This window comes from Buceros rhinoceros, unplaced genomic scaffold (assembly GCF_000710305.1).
Source record: "Buceros rhinoceros silvestris isolate BGI_N320 unplaced genomic scaffold, ASM71030v1 scaffold18419, whole genome shotgun sequence".
In the NCBI taxonomy this organism is placed as follows: Eukaryota; Metazoa; Chordata; class Aves; order Bucerotiformes; family Bucerotidae; genus Buceros; species Buceros rhinoceros.
In genome coordinates this window covers 3511-21193 of record NW_010430121.1, presented here as the reverse complement: position 1 = coordinate 21193, position 17683 = coordinate 3511, and the positions used below count along the sequence as shown (strand labels likewise).

Genomic DNA, 17683 nt, shown 5'->3' with positions numbered 1-17683 from the left:
GAGGAAGTAACTCGCAGAGTCCTGGGTAATGAGTCACGTTGTCAAGGTTGTTGGTATCAGGGTTTTGCACTTACCTCTTTCCAAAAGGGTGGGTCCTTTGAAGAGTATTTTGCAGCTTTCTGCAGATATGTTGCTCTAACCATTATATGAGCAAATGCCTAATTAATTATTCTGGGGCAGTATAGAAAGGTCGGGTCATTATCTCCATTTACCTTGGGTAACTCTTCACATTGGGTGAAGAGTTGAGGCCTATGTCACAGTTTAAAGAAGATTGAAACAGACGTAATGGTACACTTCTGTGTAGGATTCTACAGGAGGTCCATTTCATAGAGTCATAGAATGCTTTGGGTTGGAAGGGACCCCTAAAGATCACCTAGTCCAACCCCCCTGCAGTGAGAAGGGACATTTTCAACTAGATCAGGTTGCACCGAGCCCAGTCCGGGCTGATCTTGAATGTTACCAGGGATGGGGCATCTACCACCTCTCTGGGCAACCTGGGCCAGCGTTTCACCACCTTCAGAGTCTGAATCTACATTCTTTTAGTTTAAAACCATCACCCCTTGTCCTATCCCTACAGGCCCTGCTGAAAGGTCCATTCCCATCTTTGTTATAAGCCTCCTTTAAATACTGAAAGGCTTCAATAATGTCTCCCCAGAGCCTTCTCTTCTCCAGGCTGAACAACCCCAACTCTCTCTTGTTGATTGCATTATGTGTAATTATCTGAAGGCTAAACAGAACAACTTTGTTATCTATGGAAAGTACAAAATCACCAGTGAAGATTTATGCATAAACAATAAGACAGAAAGCACTGAGAAGACAATGATACGTCCAGAAATTGGTACTGCCCTTTCTTGAATCACTAGGGTGGTACTTAGCCGTAAAAAAGTATGGGTTTTTTGCTAGTCAGGTGTATGCCTGGTATAATGTGCGTCCTGAGTGCTGATGTAAGGGCTACCCACAGCACTTCTGTTTTGTAGGTATTGTGTAAAGAGGTTTCATGTTTGTGTTGGAATATTTTGCCCTTTTTTTTCCCCCACATCATCTTGCAGCTCTACAAGACCAGTGGAGCAGGTCCAGTTGACAACTGCAGAGGTGATGCAGAGCAGCTAATATTGTGGAAGACTTGTTCAGATAATGCGCTTCTGTTTTGATGTCCAAATGAAAGGAGGAACAGAGCAGGCAAATACAGGGTTCAGAGAAGGGGCAGGAGGGATTCAGGTGTGAAGAGCTCTTCACCTGAGAAAGACTGAGTGAACTGGCATTGTTTAGAGACAGTAAGAGAGTGGAAAAAAACTAATATGTTGAGAAAAGACATCCTAGATGCCTCTGCTTCCTTTTCCATGGTCACACAAAGCTGATCAATGAAAACTGTAAGGCATGCTCTGTACCACATCATAGCCTGGAAAATCGTTGTCACGTGCTGTCATTATCTTAGCCAGCATACCTGAAGAATCCAAAATAGAGCTAATTGAATAATGAGAAGCAAGCAACTGTATCTAATACCTTCAGTTGTTTTAATTATTAAGCTGTGTAATGATTCACGACCTAACCTAACTTCCTGGCAGGAGGAAGTAATTTTTCTAGCAGCTTAAGCAGCCTGCATGAAGGGAAAAAAGTACGTCTCCAAAGCTGTTTGGAAAGCTGTTCCCATTTGGGTGGGAGCCTGAAAACTGCCGTCAACTCTCACTTTTAATGTCTGGCTTCTCAGTGTATGGAACATTGGTAAAATGGAAAAACTTAACATGTCTTCTGAAACAAATCTGAAACACATTTGTCAGTTGGGCGTCCCTCTCCACAGATCAGCATGGATGGGAGAAGCTGTGCAGAGAGGGAGGTGGTTAGCACATGAGCTTGAGTCATGGTAGATAAGTGTTTCTATAGCAGCCACCTTTGAGGGAAGGGGAGGATGGAAGTTCTCTAGGGACAGCAGAGTGGTGTCTGTCATGGCTAGAAGAAACCTGGTTTAGTCCACGTCATGTTGGTCTTTGTAAGTCAAAAAAAAAGTTAGTACAGAGGTGGATTATGCAATAATTCTGTCAGTGGATGGACTGACAATTGAGTCTGTCATGGCTAGAAGAAACCTGGTTTAGTCCACGTCATGTTGGTCTTTGTAAGTCAAAAAAAAAGTTAGTACAGAGGTGGATTATGCAATAATTCTGTCAGTGGATGGACTGACAATTGACAAAGCCTGATTTCCATCAACTTTTTTTTTTTTTGGTATTTTAACTTGTTATTTTCATTGAGAGCAGATTAATTTGAATAGAAACTTTCACGCTTGCAGATTGGACTGTTTATCTACCATGTAATGCTGAGCATCTTGAAGATGGTTTGTGCAGAAAAACGCAGCCTAGAGTATGCGATGCAACTTTGAGAGCTGTGCATTTCAGCTCCTTTGATCTGCAGGCTGTCTTGACTTTCCTTGCTGGAAGCATAGACTCTTCCATCAGTGAAAGTAAGCGAACTGGCTGCAGGCTTGCTTTCCTCAGTAACCTATGACAGATGCCTTACAGAGAAGCCATGACCCTGCATGATGCAGCAGATGGGAGGTTTAGGACTCTGGCCTGATGGAATCGGTGAGCTGGGAGCAATGGTAGTATGAGTGGTGGGACAGGCTTGTTAGCCAAAGGGTGTGTGGGTGTCTAAACAGCAGAGCGGAGGTATCTGTTTTGTTTGATACGCAACTTGTGACATACAAAACTGAAGGAAAACCTAAGAGGAAGAAGGTGGTGGGTGGATCTCAACTCACTCAACAGGGTTCCTGTTGGTGTCTTATGCCAATAATTTTATACCAAAAAATCTAGCCTGAAAGCATTTTGATGGAGAATATATTAGGTATATGTCCATGATGAACTTGGGTCCAGAAAAGGTCAACCCAGCTTCAGACTGTTCAAAAGGTTTAAAGTACTGCATAAAATCGTAATGTCTTTCTGTGTGCATTGGGTATTATCTGCAGCTACCATATCACTCTAAAGCTGTTGAGAAAGCTGGAGAGAAATCTGAGAATAGCTTAAAGCATGAGCTTGGGTTGAGTCATCACCTGAGGAAGAAGTTAAGAGAGCAGTATGTGCAAACTGTCAGCTCTACAGGAGGGAAGTGCATCCTTACAAACAGCAGAACAGTGTAAGCGCTGGTAAAGGAGAGAATGACTGATCCCAGTTGTTAGGTTCGAGTAGTGAGAGGAAGTTGGGAAAGGTAAGCTTAATAACAGGAAACGCTTTCTAGTCAGGAGATCTATTTGGGCCTCAAAATTGTCTTACAAGGTAAATGATCACAGTCGTGCTAATTAGGGTATTCAGAAATAAGGTGATGATTCATTAGGAAGTGTAGAAACCTGTGTCATGCTAAAAGTAGAGTAAATACTCAAAGATGTCGTGGCCTGTTCAGAAGCTTCAGCAATACAGAGAAAGTTCAAACTGTCTTTCTGTTTTGAAGATGCTATCCATACCTCTCCAACTTCCCCAATACCCTGTTTTGGGTTTCAATTTCTCTTAAAGCAGCAAATTCCACAGGGTGACCAAAGCCAGGAAAGATTTTTTTCTTTTTTTCTCTGACTCTTGGGGGGAAAAAAAAATCAGCGAAGTCGTAAAAGGAGGTAACGTGAAATTGCCATCAAGGTGAATCGCACAGTGTCTTGTTGCTTGTCCTCTGCCTTGTGCTGCTGCAAGTCCCAAGTTTATCAGGGTACAAACAGGAGCTTTTTTTTTAAGCTTTGCAGTAACTTTGGAATTCAGATATTTACCGAATGTGCTCTAGCACAGGAGGAAAAAAAAAAAATCATCCCCAGCAGTCATTTATTTCCTTACCATTTTCTGTTTGTGAACAATTATTTGCCTTGAGCCAAATAAAGGTGCATTTTGAGATTTCTGTGAATTTGTACTACATAATGAATAAAACAAATGGTGTGTGTTTCAAAGTATTTGCATAGTTATATACATTTTAGTACCTCTGGTTTTTTAGGTGATGTCTTGACTAATACTGAAAATTCTTGCATGTGGTGACAAAAATTTGCATTTTTAGCACATCTCCTTAAAGGACCTATTTGTCACTTACTCTGAGACTTCTTTGCAATGGTTGACGCAGTGCACTGAAATCTTAAAATGAAAGTCAGTCAAACCTTAAATCACTTTGCTGTTGAGGAAAGGAACACGGTTTACGTTCTTCTGCAACCTTTAGTAAGTCTGTACCATCTGACTGGGCATGTCTCTTGGAGTGGGTTCCTGGGTAGAAGGCAGTACTGGTTCATTTCGTCCTCCTCCCAGGTAATGAGGTGAATACTCGTCTGTTCTTCAGTCCAGCCTGCCCCAGTGTCTTAGCCTCAGGGTATGCTTTTTCTGTCTTCACTAATGTCTGTATTTGACAGACCTTTCCAATTTTTTTCATGTGATTTCAGCTTCCAAACAATTTGCTGAAGAAGTCTTGAAAGCACACAATGACTACAGGAAGAAACATGGAGTCCCCCCATTAAAACTCTGCAAGAAGTTAAACAGAGGAGCCCAACAGTGAGTTCAGTCCTTTCTTTTCTCTAACGAGGTCTGTTAATCTTGACACTGCATACTGCAAAAAAATTTGCCTTTCGATGTGCTGATATTAAATGAAGACTTACTGAGTGGAAAGTGAGGGAGTCTACTCTTTCTGTCTCTCTGCCGGATTCTTCTTGTCTCTTCTTTTTCTGTCATATAGCACCTGCTGGTTAGATGGACACGTCTGTGGTCACAACTGTAAATCTGTCATGCAACCTTTTCCAGACGTGGACTGCATCTGTTGATGCTGGTATGTTCTCTCTGGAGAGCGCAGTTGACTAAAACATGCTTCACCACCACCTCTGTCGGGTGATGGATTGTCGTCTGCAGGAGAATATCCATGCTGCTGAAATAGCGAGGAAAGAACTTTTTCATGGTCGGAAGTGTGACTGGTCTAAGATTAATGGAATCAGAAGGCAGTAATTTCAGATTAAACTGTCTGTCTCCCTGCCCCAAAAGCAAAATCTGCATATGTTGTTCTCTAGTCTGTTGGGAGGGACACATCTTGCCCCTTCTCCGCTGCTGAAGACTGCATAGCATCTTGTCAGTCTAATGATTGATCTTCCCGCTGTCTGACTTAAGTCTTCCTTACAGAAATCTGAGTCCAATACTACTTGTCTTCTTTGCTGTAGACATAACAACCACATTATTTCCTTTCCTTTTTCAGCAACCTTTTCCAAAGCAGATTTGAAAATCTTTTTTTCAGGATGATCCTCACACCACAAAGGAGATACCTGAAGGAGTAAATGCTGATTAAACTATTTGGAAAATAAACATCTTCCACAATAGCTAAATAGTGGCCAGTTTGATCCCTGAAGACATAAGAACTTATCTTCCGTTGGGCTTTCTACCATAACTGTGCAGACTTCTCCATATGAGCTGCCTGGGAGCCGGAGAGGCTGTAGCCTTTCCAGAACCTGATTTACTGTCCCAGCATGGTGAGGCACTGTCACAGATGCACCAGCTCCCACGCTCCTAGACAGAGCTCTCTGTCAGGTGTTGTGCTGTAGGATATGCCATGTACATGGTGTGTGGACATGCCCTCTGGCAGCAAGCAAAATCGGATTCTGTCTTCATTTTTTCACATTTTTTTTCCCTTGAAACACCACGATGACTGGATAAAGTTTTTCTAAGAGATGGAATGCCAGTGACTCATCCACATACTTTTGAAATCTTCTGAGGTTTTCCTTCTGTTCTTCAAAGGGTGGTTTTGTTTCTGTTTTACATGATGCCTCACAACGATGAAGAAATTTCATCGACTTGTCAGTAACACTTGTGTCTCCAAAGAGCTACATTTGGTTTGAACAAGTCAACTGGTATGAATGGTTCAGATTATTCTGTCAAATATGCATGGCTCCACAGTTATCTTTCAGTGTGCTATTGCCCTTACTGAGTATTTTTAGGTCCTTCTGGAATTCTTCACAGTCCTCCTTGGTCTCAGCTGACTTTCCCCACTGTGATGAATAACAATAGGAAACCTTTGGTTGTGGTCTGTAACTTAACTTGTAAGAATTAAAAGACATATGTTCAGAGACTGGTGGAACTAGTTGATAACAAGAACCAGAAATGGTTTGGTCGGACTAGAAGAATTGACATATAAAAAGTCTCTTATTTTTCCAAACAGATTTTGCATGATCTTAAAGTCAAAGAAGAACTTCATCTTTTCTTTAGGTATATCTGATACCTTTTTTGGTATATATGTGGTGTATCTCTGGGTACTTTTCCGTGCTGCTCTATCTGTGTTGAAAATTGTCGTCTTCCTACTGTTTCCAGTTGCAATAATTGCAACAGGTTAGATGAACTGACAGTGGGATCCCTGCTTTATCATGGTATGAGTCACCCTCAGCAGGTGTCTGTTTATCTCTGACTGTAATGAAGCATAGGGTGATGATCTCAGATGCAGATCTCATGCTTTAAACTGCCTGAGCTAGGGTGAATTAATCACCCTTAGTCTCAAATCCTTGGCAACTTTGTCCACGTGCAGTGTATACTTTGTTCCACTCTCACTTGGAATGTGGGAATCCTTGGAAAGAAAATGTGGTGATATATGGCATGAAGGATCATCGAGGGATCCCCTCGTTCAGGATGTAGCGGACTGACAAGTTCTAATTATTTGTAAATTAAGGGAGGTAGCTAAATACTTTCGTTTCGGTGGAAGGATTAGGACAGAAGGAAATGAGAACCTAATGACTGAAGCACTAGCTTGATCCAAAATGTTCAGCTGGACAGATTTTCTGTCTCTAGCAGATGGCAGTAATTCATTATTAGGGCAGGAGCAGCAGGACAAAACAAATGTGCTTATCCTTCTCCCATTGTCTTTTCCCAGAAATTACACATTTCTCCTGGAAATTACGGTTTTCCTAGGCAGTAGGTTCTATCTTCATTTTTTTGTTGCTGTTGTTTAATAAGCCCCCCACATACACACACAGTAAATTTGTCTAGCTCATTTTCAAACTCACAGGGGCTTTGGTGTCTGCATCATCCTGTGGCAATGACTTCTGCTGCACCGGGTGGCAGAAGTGCTTTGTCTAACTTTTAAATCCATGACATGATGATTCCATGTGTTCCCTCCTGTTTCTTTTGCTGTGAGAATAAACGAAGTCTCTCCCAGTTTTGCTCTCTGTGTACTGAAGCCTTTCCAATGTTGAATAAACATTGTTTTACACGATGATGTTCTTAGAACAGTAAGGTTAACACAATAAAATATGTCCCATGCTCTCTCATGTTAACTTCTATAGAAACAGTGTTGCTGACATCTATGTTGGTGTCCAGAGTTGTTGCCTCAGGCTCTCCACGTGGTCCCCTTCTCCTCCGTACTGTTGTCGGCCTAGCACATTGCTCTTGTTTTTTCATTTGTGAGTGTAGGGGGTTTTATACTTGCTTTGACTGAATCCCTGCTTTGGACATTTTTTCCATTTCACTGAAAACATGTAAGTTGCTCCTGTGAGGAGCTTGGAAATGTCAGGAGGTGACACGGGTAGCAATGGCTGCAGTTACTTCCCTCCCCACCAGCAGCTGCAGCGGAGGATGACAGGTGGATTTCCAGGTGCTGGGAGAACATGGAGGGGGGAGATTTGCCCTTTGATGTCCTCAGTAGTGACACAGATGCTGAGGGAAAATGGCCTCTAGGCCTTCCCTTTGCCTGACTCCTAGATCTAACTTAAAGCATCCCTGGCTTCAGGGCTTTGCAGCTGAGTAACTTAAACCATCATCTTCCAACAAAATTCCTTGCCTGCATCTTCTCCTCTTCCTCCTTCTCCTCCTCTTCGCTGCGCACTGTGGCTGTGGTCCATGACTCAGTGTGTGGTTTCCTTTGCTAGGTATGCAGAAGAACTGGCTACCACGAGAGTCCTCAAACACAGCTCCGAGTCTGCTAATGGAAAATGTGGAGAAAACCTAGCATGGGCATCCTATGACCAACCAGGTAAGTTTTCTCCTCTTATTGTCTCACAGACTGGATAAATGGCTTGTCTTACGTATTTTGGGCTCAGAGCATCTGCTTGCAAGAGTACTGGTATTTCCTCTGCTTCAAAAATGCATCCACCACAACCCAGCCCAGGCTCCTGTGGACAGGATGGTTGCTGGCGGTCACCTATGTGTACTGAAAGCAAGAAGCAGATGTAGGTATGGAGCGAGTAAGGGACTATGGTAGTATGCTATGGCCCTTTGGAGGTAGGAGTTGGCAGCTAGGCTGCTCCCTATGTTCCTGCTGTGGAGCTGGCTTGAGTACTACTTGTGCGTCCATGGGAGGAGAGAAGGAAGCCATCAATGCCCTGTGCTTCACCTTTATCCTTAGTTTGTCCCAGCCAAAGAGAGGGCTGACCACAGGCCAGCTGTGGTGAGGAAGGTGGAAAAAGAGGCATTGCATGCCACAAGCAGTTCCTGTTTCTGTGGTCTAAACCAGGGCGGGTCAGACACCAAAGTGACAGAGGCTAATGAGTTAGACATCTAGTCTTTTCTGCTCTGTCAGCAAACAGGCTCTAAGCCTTTTTCCATGCCTTCACTTTTGAGGACAAAAATACTCCATGTATTTTCTCATCATAAATGTAACATGTAACTGGCAACCTTCAGTTTGGATGCCTGAGGAGCTGAATTTGGCCGGGCTGACAGCCTGCAGTGAGCTCCCAGTCGGAGTGATGTGCAGCAGGCGGGGCTCATGCCTTAGCCTGCTGGGGCAGCAGGTGGGCTGTATTAAAAGGAACCACTTGCTTCCTTTATTTCTATCTACCCCTGGAATTCCTAGCACAGACTTGGGGAGACAGAAGCTCATTTCTGCAGGCTGGAGGCCCCGATTGAAGGACTTGGAAATTTTGATGAGTGAGTTTTAGACCCAGGGTCATCACTCAGTTCCTCTGTATGTGCCAACTCTAGTCCCCAGCGGGTACTTTCTCATGTTGAAAAGGATACCCAGGGTGGAAAAATGCGATTTGATCCACTCATATTTGGCGTTCTGTCCATTGCATGGGTCTGAGGCAAGGGTTGGGGGCAGCATGGGAAAACACAAATCTATAGCAAAGTTTGCACAGAGGCTATGACTCACTGACTGAGCTGAGCTTTCTTTTCCTTCTTGTTTGTGTTACTGGCCTGTACTCCTTCCCCTGAGGTTAAAGTCACAGAGTTCCCGTTTAGAAAGCTGGAAACAAAAGACATGAATCCCTCCATAAATTATATAACACCTGTCTTTTTCTGGTTCTCATTTGTTGTCTTCAATGTACTGTTTCCATACATCACTTGCCAGATTTAAGCAATTTTATTGCTATTATTTTATCCTCAGGATTGAATGTCTTGCTGAGAAAATTAAGCTACATCCTCTTTTGTTCTGTAAAATGCTTCTGCATTTCTATGTAGGAGGATCATTCAAAGTACCAGAATGAGAAAATTAGATCTTCAAAGAAGGTTATTCTCTCATCTGGGCTTAGTCTTCACCTCTGTGGACCTGTTTCATTCTTCCTCGTTTTCTCCTGTAGTTCCCTTTGGATGGTTCATTTGTACCCAGCTCAATGAGCCTGAAATTGGTATTAAGGCATCCATTCAGGGGCTTAACAAAGGCAGGCACTGTCTTCCGGTTTCTTTCCCAGATAAAGTAAAACTCAATAAACCTCCAGCGTACTTCATATTCCCTCTCAAAAAGTGATGCTGTTGTTTACTTTGGCTCTTGCTGAGTTCCGTAAAATGTCAGAAGAAGCATTTCTTGTTTCAGAGAAGATTTAAGCTTTCAACTATAGAAGCCTTCTAGTTTGACTCCTCTCCTGGTACAAGAATACCTTGAATTGTATTCAGGATTTTAGAGTTACATAGCCTGAAGCTGTCGCTGGAAATATGTTTATCCCAGTAATCCAAGAAACAGTTGACAGCTGTTTCCTCCCTCCAGTCCTGCAGGAACTACTCCATGGCAGACTCCTCTTTGTGTTCAAATAAGTGAGCTGTCATCTGCCACTAGTGCAAGAGACCACAGCCCGCCTTGGCAGCTGGAGGATGTCAGGCTTCTCAGGGGGCTTTGTCTCATGTCTCAGGAGGCTGAAGTCAAGCACTGGATGACTAAATTCTGTTTGGGGTGGCTGGTGTGGTTGTGAAGACGTGGTGGGAAACATTCCACCACCATTCCCACCATGTTGCCTGTGCTGTGTTGCAGCTTGTGAACTCTAGAGAGTTTGCAAGAGATTCACTGTATGTTGTCACCCAGATCTGTTATGGGAGGAATCTGGGTCTGCCTACAGACTGGGACCAGTGGCCATGTTGCTAGGTCATAGCTTGGGTAAATAAAATAAAATCACTATGTTGATTCTCAACCTGATCTTGGGCAGAACTACACTTGGATGCTAATTCAAGGCTCGTTCCATCAAGTTTTGATGTGATGTAGATATGTCTAGGTACTGATGAAGCTCACTGGAGTGAATTTCAGCCTGTTCTGAAAAGAACATCTAGTAAGTCTAACTGAGGAGGTCAACAGTCAGCTATCGCTAGGGCAAGGGTGGAGTCAAACTATGTTTCCATAGAGAAGGTGTTGAAACTGTGAGTGTGGTTTACAGCAATGCAAACAGGAAGGGTATTTTAAAAAAGACCCAGCAGCGTAGTCAAGTGGAACCACGGAAGAGAAGCCACAGCGCTGACTGTTGGACAGGTCTGCATGCTTTTTGATAGAAGTAAGCTTGCATCATTTCTGCTGTAATCAGGAATGAAGGGTGGGAGTGAGATTTCTGTGTTCTTTCCTTCTGACTGAAACGCATTTTGAACAGCAACCAACATCTGTTTTGGGGGAGCTTCACAGGGAGTGGGAGCTGTTTTCAATGAAATATTGAAATGCAAGGGAAATGGGCACTAAATATAACAGCATCGCTTACTCCGTAATAATTCGAAATGGAAATGCTGTGGCCGGTTTTCTGAACCAGCAAGTCTGAGGATGCAAGTTGCTGCTAAAGCAAGCAGGGCTCATTTCTCTGCTGATCCCTCTGCTGTTCCTTCTCTGGAAGCCCAGGGGTTACTGGGCTCAAAACAGTTTTTCCTTAGCCCGCTCTGTATTAGCTGTGGTTTGGCTTGTGTCCCACCATCGCCTTGTTTACTGCTCCCCACAGGGAAGAGAATCATAAGAAAAGTATTTCAGAGGAAAGAGAGCGTGTTTAACCACTAGGTACCCTCCTGTCTTCTCACGTGATGATAACCTCCACATAGCATCCCCCTCACCTCCTGTGGCATATGACAGATACATACAATTCATTCCCTTCACTTCCAGGACACTTCTTTAACGTGATTTCAAGACAGAGTCTCTCAGACATTCCCTTCTCTTTGGTTACCTTCCCTTTTGTTGGGAGCAAGTTAGTCTTTAATGTCTCACAGCCTAAGGTGAAATGACTCTTTTGATACAAGAGGATGACAGCAGTGCTTTGTGATAACCTGGTCCTGTACACTGAAAACAGCATAGCTGTCAGCTTCTAGGCTTTCACTGCCTGGCTGCAGTAAGTTACGAGCTTTCATCTGCAAAGGCTGGGAATTAACACTTCCTGGACTGTGTTATGCTGTGCTATGCTTGTTGTCTTTCACGTACAGCATTGAGGTATTCCTACCTGATGCCACTGTCATATCCTTGAATTAAAGAGTTACCGAATTTTCACATGATGGTGTTCTTTAAAGAAATAAAGAGAGATTTTAAGAGATAACTGTGTTTATCAAAAGTTCCGTGTGTCCTGCAGTATTTCCATTATGGAGATGGTCTTTTATCTGGAGCCTAGGTGCACTTCTTAGAGCTACAGTATGCAGAGTGGCAATGACTGTCTTTGCCCTCTGTCATACTTATATGTTAACAGGGGGAATGAAGTGCTGGCAGCAGTGGGAATGCTATCCTACGTCTTTAAAAAATACTGCACACATAGTATGGTCACTTAAGCATTTGTACACATGAAATACGTGTGCTTCATAAGGCCTGATATGTCTGCAGTCACGTGTTGTACTTCCGTTCCACACAGCTTATCACAAACATGTCTAAATCCTCATGGCTTTGAAGTCTGGAGTGGGACAGAGGGATCTGCTTGTCCATTTTTTTTACCATGTGCTTTTTCTTTTCCCTTTGTATTGCATAAAGATTGTTCTTTGCCCTTCTTTCAGTCTTCATTTTAGCTTTAGTGTGAGTAACAAATGAACAGATACTTATTTGTGTTACGGCCTTCAGCTGTAAAACAGGTCTACAGAGCTTGTTGTCTGGTGCAGGGAGAGCAGGGGAAGAAAGAACCTATTGTTGTTCTGGAAACAGTTACTTTGGGAAGCCAGAGAGGTTTTGCTACTTTTTTATGTAGAAAATGGAAGCTGATTCCTCTAAGAGAGCGCTATTCCTAACAAGCAGTGTGGCATGGGTGAGTTCATAGTTGTCTCAGTTCAAAACTTCTCAAGAGATGGCAGTTCATTCAGTATTTCCTTTTCAATGACAGCTCTGTCAGGCTGACACCGCCATCCTTTTAGCACACTTCACTCACAAGAAACTGAAGTTTAAAGAAGTTAAGGCAGCGTCTGACTTGCAGAACAGTGCAAGTTTAAGACATTTTGTGCAAAATAGCAAAACATGAGTCATTGCTGTTCTCCAGCCAACAGTCCACCAGAAACCAGTGTTCTTCATGACGGTAGGCTTAACAGCGTCGGCAGCTTGCTATGACATCAGCCAGCCTTGCGTTATACACTCTGGAATGCTAAGCAGAAATTTCGTTATTGATGTAGCTCAGGGGAAAAACCTGCCCTCTTTGCCCTATCCCAGCGTTTGACACAAGAATTTCCTAACAACCACTAATGGAAAAGAAGTAACATTTGACTTTTGCATACATAACATCTGCAAGTTCTGGTCTGAGCTCCTGCCCTCTGTGCTGCCTCTTCCATGGCACCCACTGTAGATTATCAGAATCTACTCCTTAGCTGTTCAACAGAAAACAAGGAAGCATTATTTCTTCTGCAAAATGTAACATAGCTGGGCACAAAGACTTCCACACGACAGCAGCTCCTAGGCCTATATATTTGAGGTGTCTGACTGTAGTACCCCGAGTTAGGGTGCTTCAAAGTGGACATTGGCAATGGTTCAAGTGCTAAGTAAGAGCCACTAAAAATAAGTGCACTCAGAAATTTGAGGTGTTAGATGCTGATGAGAACACAGAAACCTAGAGTATGTCAGAAGTGTAATTTTTCTTTGGTTTGCTTGGAGCTATGAGGGGATAACTTCACACACCTGCATCCACTGGCAAGAGGCCTCCCTGTAGAAAGGTCCTTGTGCCCTTTTTCATAGAAAATCTGGCAAGGCTCACTCTTTTCAAACAGATTTCAAGAGGAAGGAGCTGGTGAAATCTGTATGTAGAAGCCTAAATGACAGGAGCACTCCAGCAAGATGAGGGAGATATATCTTCACTACCTTCCGGGCTGAACGTTACAGAAGGTTCTGGGCAGAAAAAGATGTAAACTCAGTGTGTTAAATTGCTAGATGGTTCCTTTGAGGACTAAAAGGATTTGTGGCCTGTCTTAATCCAAGTGCTGTGCCACACAGATGTCTCTTGTCCAAAGGTTTTTCTAGCTTCAACCTTGTAAAGTTTTAACAGCAGATGAGAATTGATAGATGGTCCTGTTTCCTGATCTGTTGGTGATAGTATAGCACTCTTCATCAGCTCTGTCCTACCAGGCAAGCACCTTACTGCAGAGATCTTCCCTGAATGGGCTGAACTCTACTTGGTTCTCCAATACCCACGGAAAAAAACCCACAGTTGCCTGCCCAGGCTTTGAGTCGGGCTGTACTGGCCATATGTGGTACCTGCTACTCTAGTGGAGAAACTGATGGACTGTGTTTGTGTTGAGCAGAACTCAAGTCATTGATTGTTTAGTCTGGAGAAAGGGAGGCTGAGGGGGGACCTTATTGCTCCTTACAACTACCTGAAAGGAGGTTGTGGCAAGGTGGGGGTCAGTGTCTTCTCCCAAGTAACAAGTGACAGGACAAGAGGAAATGGCATCATGTTGCTCCAGGGGAGGTTTAGGTTGGATATTAGGAAAAATTCATTGATGAAAGAGTTGTCAAGCACTGGAACAGGCTGCGCAGGGAAGTGGTTGAGTCACGATCCCTGGAGGTATTTGAAAGACTTGTAGGTGTGGTGCTTAGTGACACGGTTTAGTGACCTGGCGGTACTGGGTTAACGGTTGGACTTAAAGGACTTTTCCAACGTAAACGGTTCTATGATTCTATAATAACTGAGTAGTAACAGCAACTGCAAAATAATAAAGATTTACTAAGTGACGTGTACTACCACGTTACCTACATTTCAGAAACTCTTTTCAGTAAAAAGTCTGTTTCTCCATGTTTCCAAAAGTTCTTCCCAGCTTTTGATAGATAACTTGCTGGCCAAGTACCTGTAAGTGAGGTGCATTTCTGCACTTATGACATTATTCCACAGAGATTTCTTTTCTCTTTCAGGAAAGGATGTGGCTGACAGATGGTACAGTGAAATTAAAAATTACAGCTTTCAAAACCCAGGATTTTCTTCTGGGACAGGTAAGTTCAGAGTGGACACTGTCTCTTCAAAAATGCAGCTTTATGTTAAGAAATTGGCTAGCCAATTCATTGGAAATTTTTCAAAAATCTACCCTTTTTCTTAGAAAAACAGAGGGGAAAAATAATAGACTTTCTCCAAAGTTTTATGTTAGAAACTGACAGAAGGGTGAAAGGAAACTGAAAAATGAGGAAGTAAGGAAGGAAGCAAAATTTGTGGGGTTTTTTACTACTGTGTTTTTCCTTTAGCTCGGAAGTTTTTAAAAGGTAACTTACTTTTAAGGCAAATTAATTTGCAGAAAATACTAAATTGGAATCATACAGGCGCCTTACTAAATGTACTATGCTGTTGTTTACTTTGGTAGAGGATTTCTACCAAATTAATCACTCCAATCACAGAGATCCCGTCAGATATCATTTGGCGCAGGCCATCGACTGCATATTGACAACTGATGTTAAATGAACGTAAGAACATCATTCCTTGAATAATTTTTCTCCCGTAGGGCTTGTTTATGCATAGCGGGAACAATTGACAGAGCAGCACAGTGCAGGGGTGGCTCTCACAACTAGGCAGAAGCAGTCGCAAAACCAGTATTATTTTGAGCAGTTGCACAAGCAGACACGTGGGGGAGTATGAGATGGTTACAGCAAATGAGTAACAGTCACTGTCAGAGCTGCCGTTCACACTGCGGGGAGTAAAGACTGTGATGTCTTTACGAATTTGGTATCAGATAATCATCAAACTAATTCTGGCATGATTCTACTGCGAGGTATTTTTTTGGACACAGTCATGGAAATGGGAATAGCAATGTGGAACCCGATCAGATCAAGACACAATACTAGATGTAGGGGTTTTTTTCATATGTTAGTTTTTTTTTTTTTCATCTCCTCAGCTTGTTCTCCTGCCAGTGAAAGAAATGGTTTGGCATTGTTCTTTCTTCCCCCAGTCCTCACGTGTTAAAGGGAACGCTATAGAATTAATACTTTAAATGAATGCATATGTTTCTTTCTTCAGGTCACTTCACAGCAATGGTTTGGAAGAACACGAAAAAGATGGGAGTTGGCAAAGCATCTGCTAGTGATGGCTCAACGTTTGTGGTGGCTAGATACGATCCAGCTGGAAATGTAGTAAATCCAGGCTATTATGAAGAAAATGTCCTTCCTCCAAGAAAATAACTTTTTTTATTTTTTAAAGGTAGTCTTATTGCTTAATGACAAGTGAACCTGGATTTGGACTTAGCACTGTTGGAAACGAAGTACGATTGAGCGGAATTCCCTGTTTGATACTGCTGTTCACTTCTCGTTACGGAGGGAGCAATGACATGTTGCTTGAGTCGATCTGCACATTAGGTCCCTGTTGTTTCTGAGGGGGCTTCAGTTTATCTGAGGCTGAAGGATATGCAGCATTTCTGAAGGGCAAAACATACAAGGGTTTTTTTTAATAGTTTGCATGAACTCTGTGTCAGTGTGTGAGTAGGCACATGTTGGATGTCTTTTTTTAGACAAGCAAATTTATAGCTTTCTGTAAACTGAAGGTATCAGCTTCTAATTGTATCAGCGTACTCCCAGTTTTCTGGTATTTTTTAATAACTGTAGCTTCTCCACTCTGTCTGTACCTCCTGCTCTTGTGGGGCCTTCTCTCTGCAGATGGAACATATGCAAAACGTCCTGTGTGAAAGGTACATGTGTAAAATGTAGTGCTGTTCAGACCTATGTGTTTTTATTAAGAGGATGTCACAGAACACTAAAACATTGCCAGCAAAATTATATCTGTCAGGCGAGCCGTACCTAATGCATGACCTGAAAGCTACTAAAATGATTTAAAACCCAGCGTTACATTTCAGGTGCTAATATTTAAAATCTGTTTGAGATAAGTGTATTTCAAGCTGAAACCCCATCTCACAGTTTACGGAATGTACATTGTCTTATAATCAAATTGTTTACTTCCGTTACAGGAAAGGAGGATACTGCTTTTCCCCGGAGACATTTACACACAAAACAGTTTCTCTGATGGAGCACATTGCATTTTATTTCTCAGTAACTTTTTTTTTATTACTATTTCCTAGGGAATATCTTCTGCAGGTGTCATGCTGTATAGACAATAACATTCCCAAATCACCTCTTGTCTCCTTTAATAATGTCACAGTAAGATGTATTCACATGGTTGTGATTAAGAGATGTTTACTCTTTGTTCATATCATTCAGCGAGAGTACAAGTATTTCATATGCTGGATTGATGCCTTGAAAAAATTCTGATTGAATTTCCTTGAAAGCAAGCAAGCAAAAATCCTGAGGACCCTTTTTTCTCATATGAAATGTGGGTTGGGCTATTCTGGCCAGGCTGATGTACTGTGGATCAGTCTGGGGTTTTCTTTTCTTGGTAAATGTTTCTTTTGACTTCTGCGGAGGTTCTCTATGCCAGGATTGGGTTCATGAAGAGTGCCATTACTGAAACACTTCTCTTTGTTTACACAGTTGTAAGAAACTGCACTGTTACGGCTTGATTATATGTCACTGTGATGCTGTATGTTACAATCTTTTTGCTGCAATGAAGAATTTAACACATATAATGAACATCTGAAAATTAAATATTTTTGAATATGAATTACTCAAGCCTTTGCTGTTACCTGAGTCTTTGTTGAATAATCTTCAAGTTTTATTTCCAGAACATCAACATGCGACATTATTACTTTTGCTACGTGGAGCAAATAAAAGCAGTAAGTATTCTAGCCCAGGAAAAAAAGAGGAGACCTTCTGAGAAATGATAAATCACACCGCAGACCGTACATCATCCCTTCATACAAAGATTGAGCTAACATTTGAAGCAAGCCACAGCTGAAGAGGTGCACCTCTTTCTTGCACTCCTGCTTGGTGTCTCGTTTCACTTCTGCTGCTCCCTCTCCCGGTTGACGTGATCTCAGTAAAGAATATCCGCTCGACTCCCACTCAGACGTGTGTGTCTCAGCAGCTGCAGTCTTGGGGCCTTCCTCTCTTCAACCCTCAGCTGACAAATGTTGCAGCTCCAAATAGGTGAAGGTTTTATGTGCAGCACGATATATCACCCCTGAGAATGAAAATAGGTCTTTCTAAAAAAAAAAAAAAAAAAGAAATAGGTTTGCTGCAGCTTACGTAAAGGAAAAAACTGATGGGAGCAAAATTA

At 42.5% G+C, this 17683-nt stretch overlaps 1 protein-coding gene across 1 annotated transcript in view; it reads left to right on the top strand.

The window, feature by feature from the left end:
- Positions 1-15699, top strand: part of GLIPR2 (GLI pathogenesis-related 2) — a 27355-nt gene extending 11656 nt beyond the window's left edge. The window contains exons 4-7 of the mRNA XM_010142923.1: positions 4391-4499; positions 7841-7944; positions 14449-14526; positions 15539-15699. Coding sequence (XP_010141225.1) covers positions 4391-4499; positions 7841-7944; positions 14449-14526; positions 15539-15699 — 452 coding nt within the window. The remainder of the gene's footprint in view (positions 1-4390; positions 4500-7840; positions 7945-14448; positions 14527-15538) is intronic.
- Positions 15700-17683: the final 1984 nt, after the last annotated feature.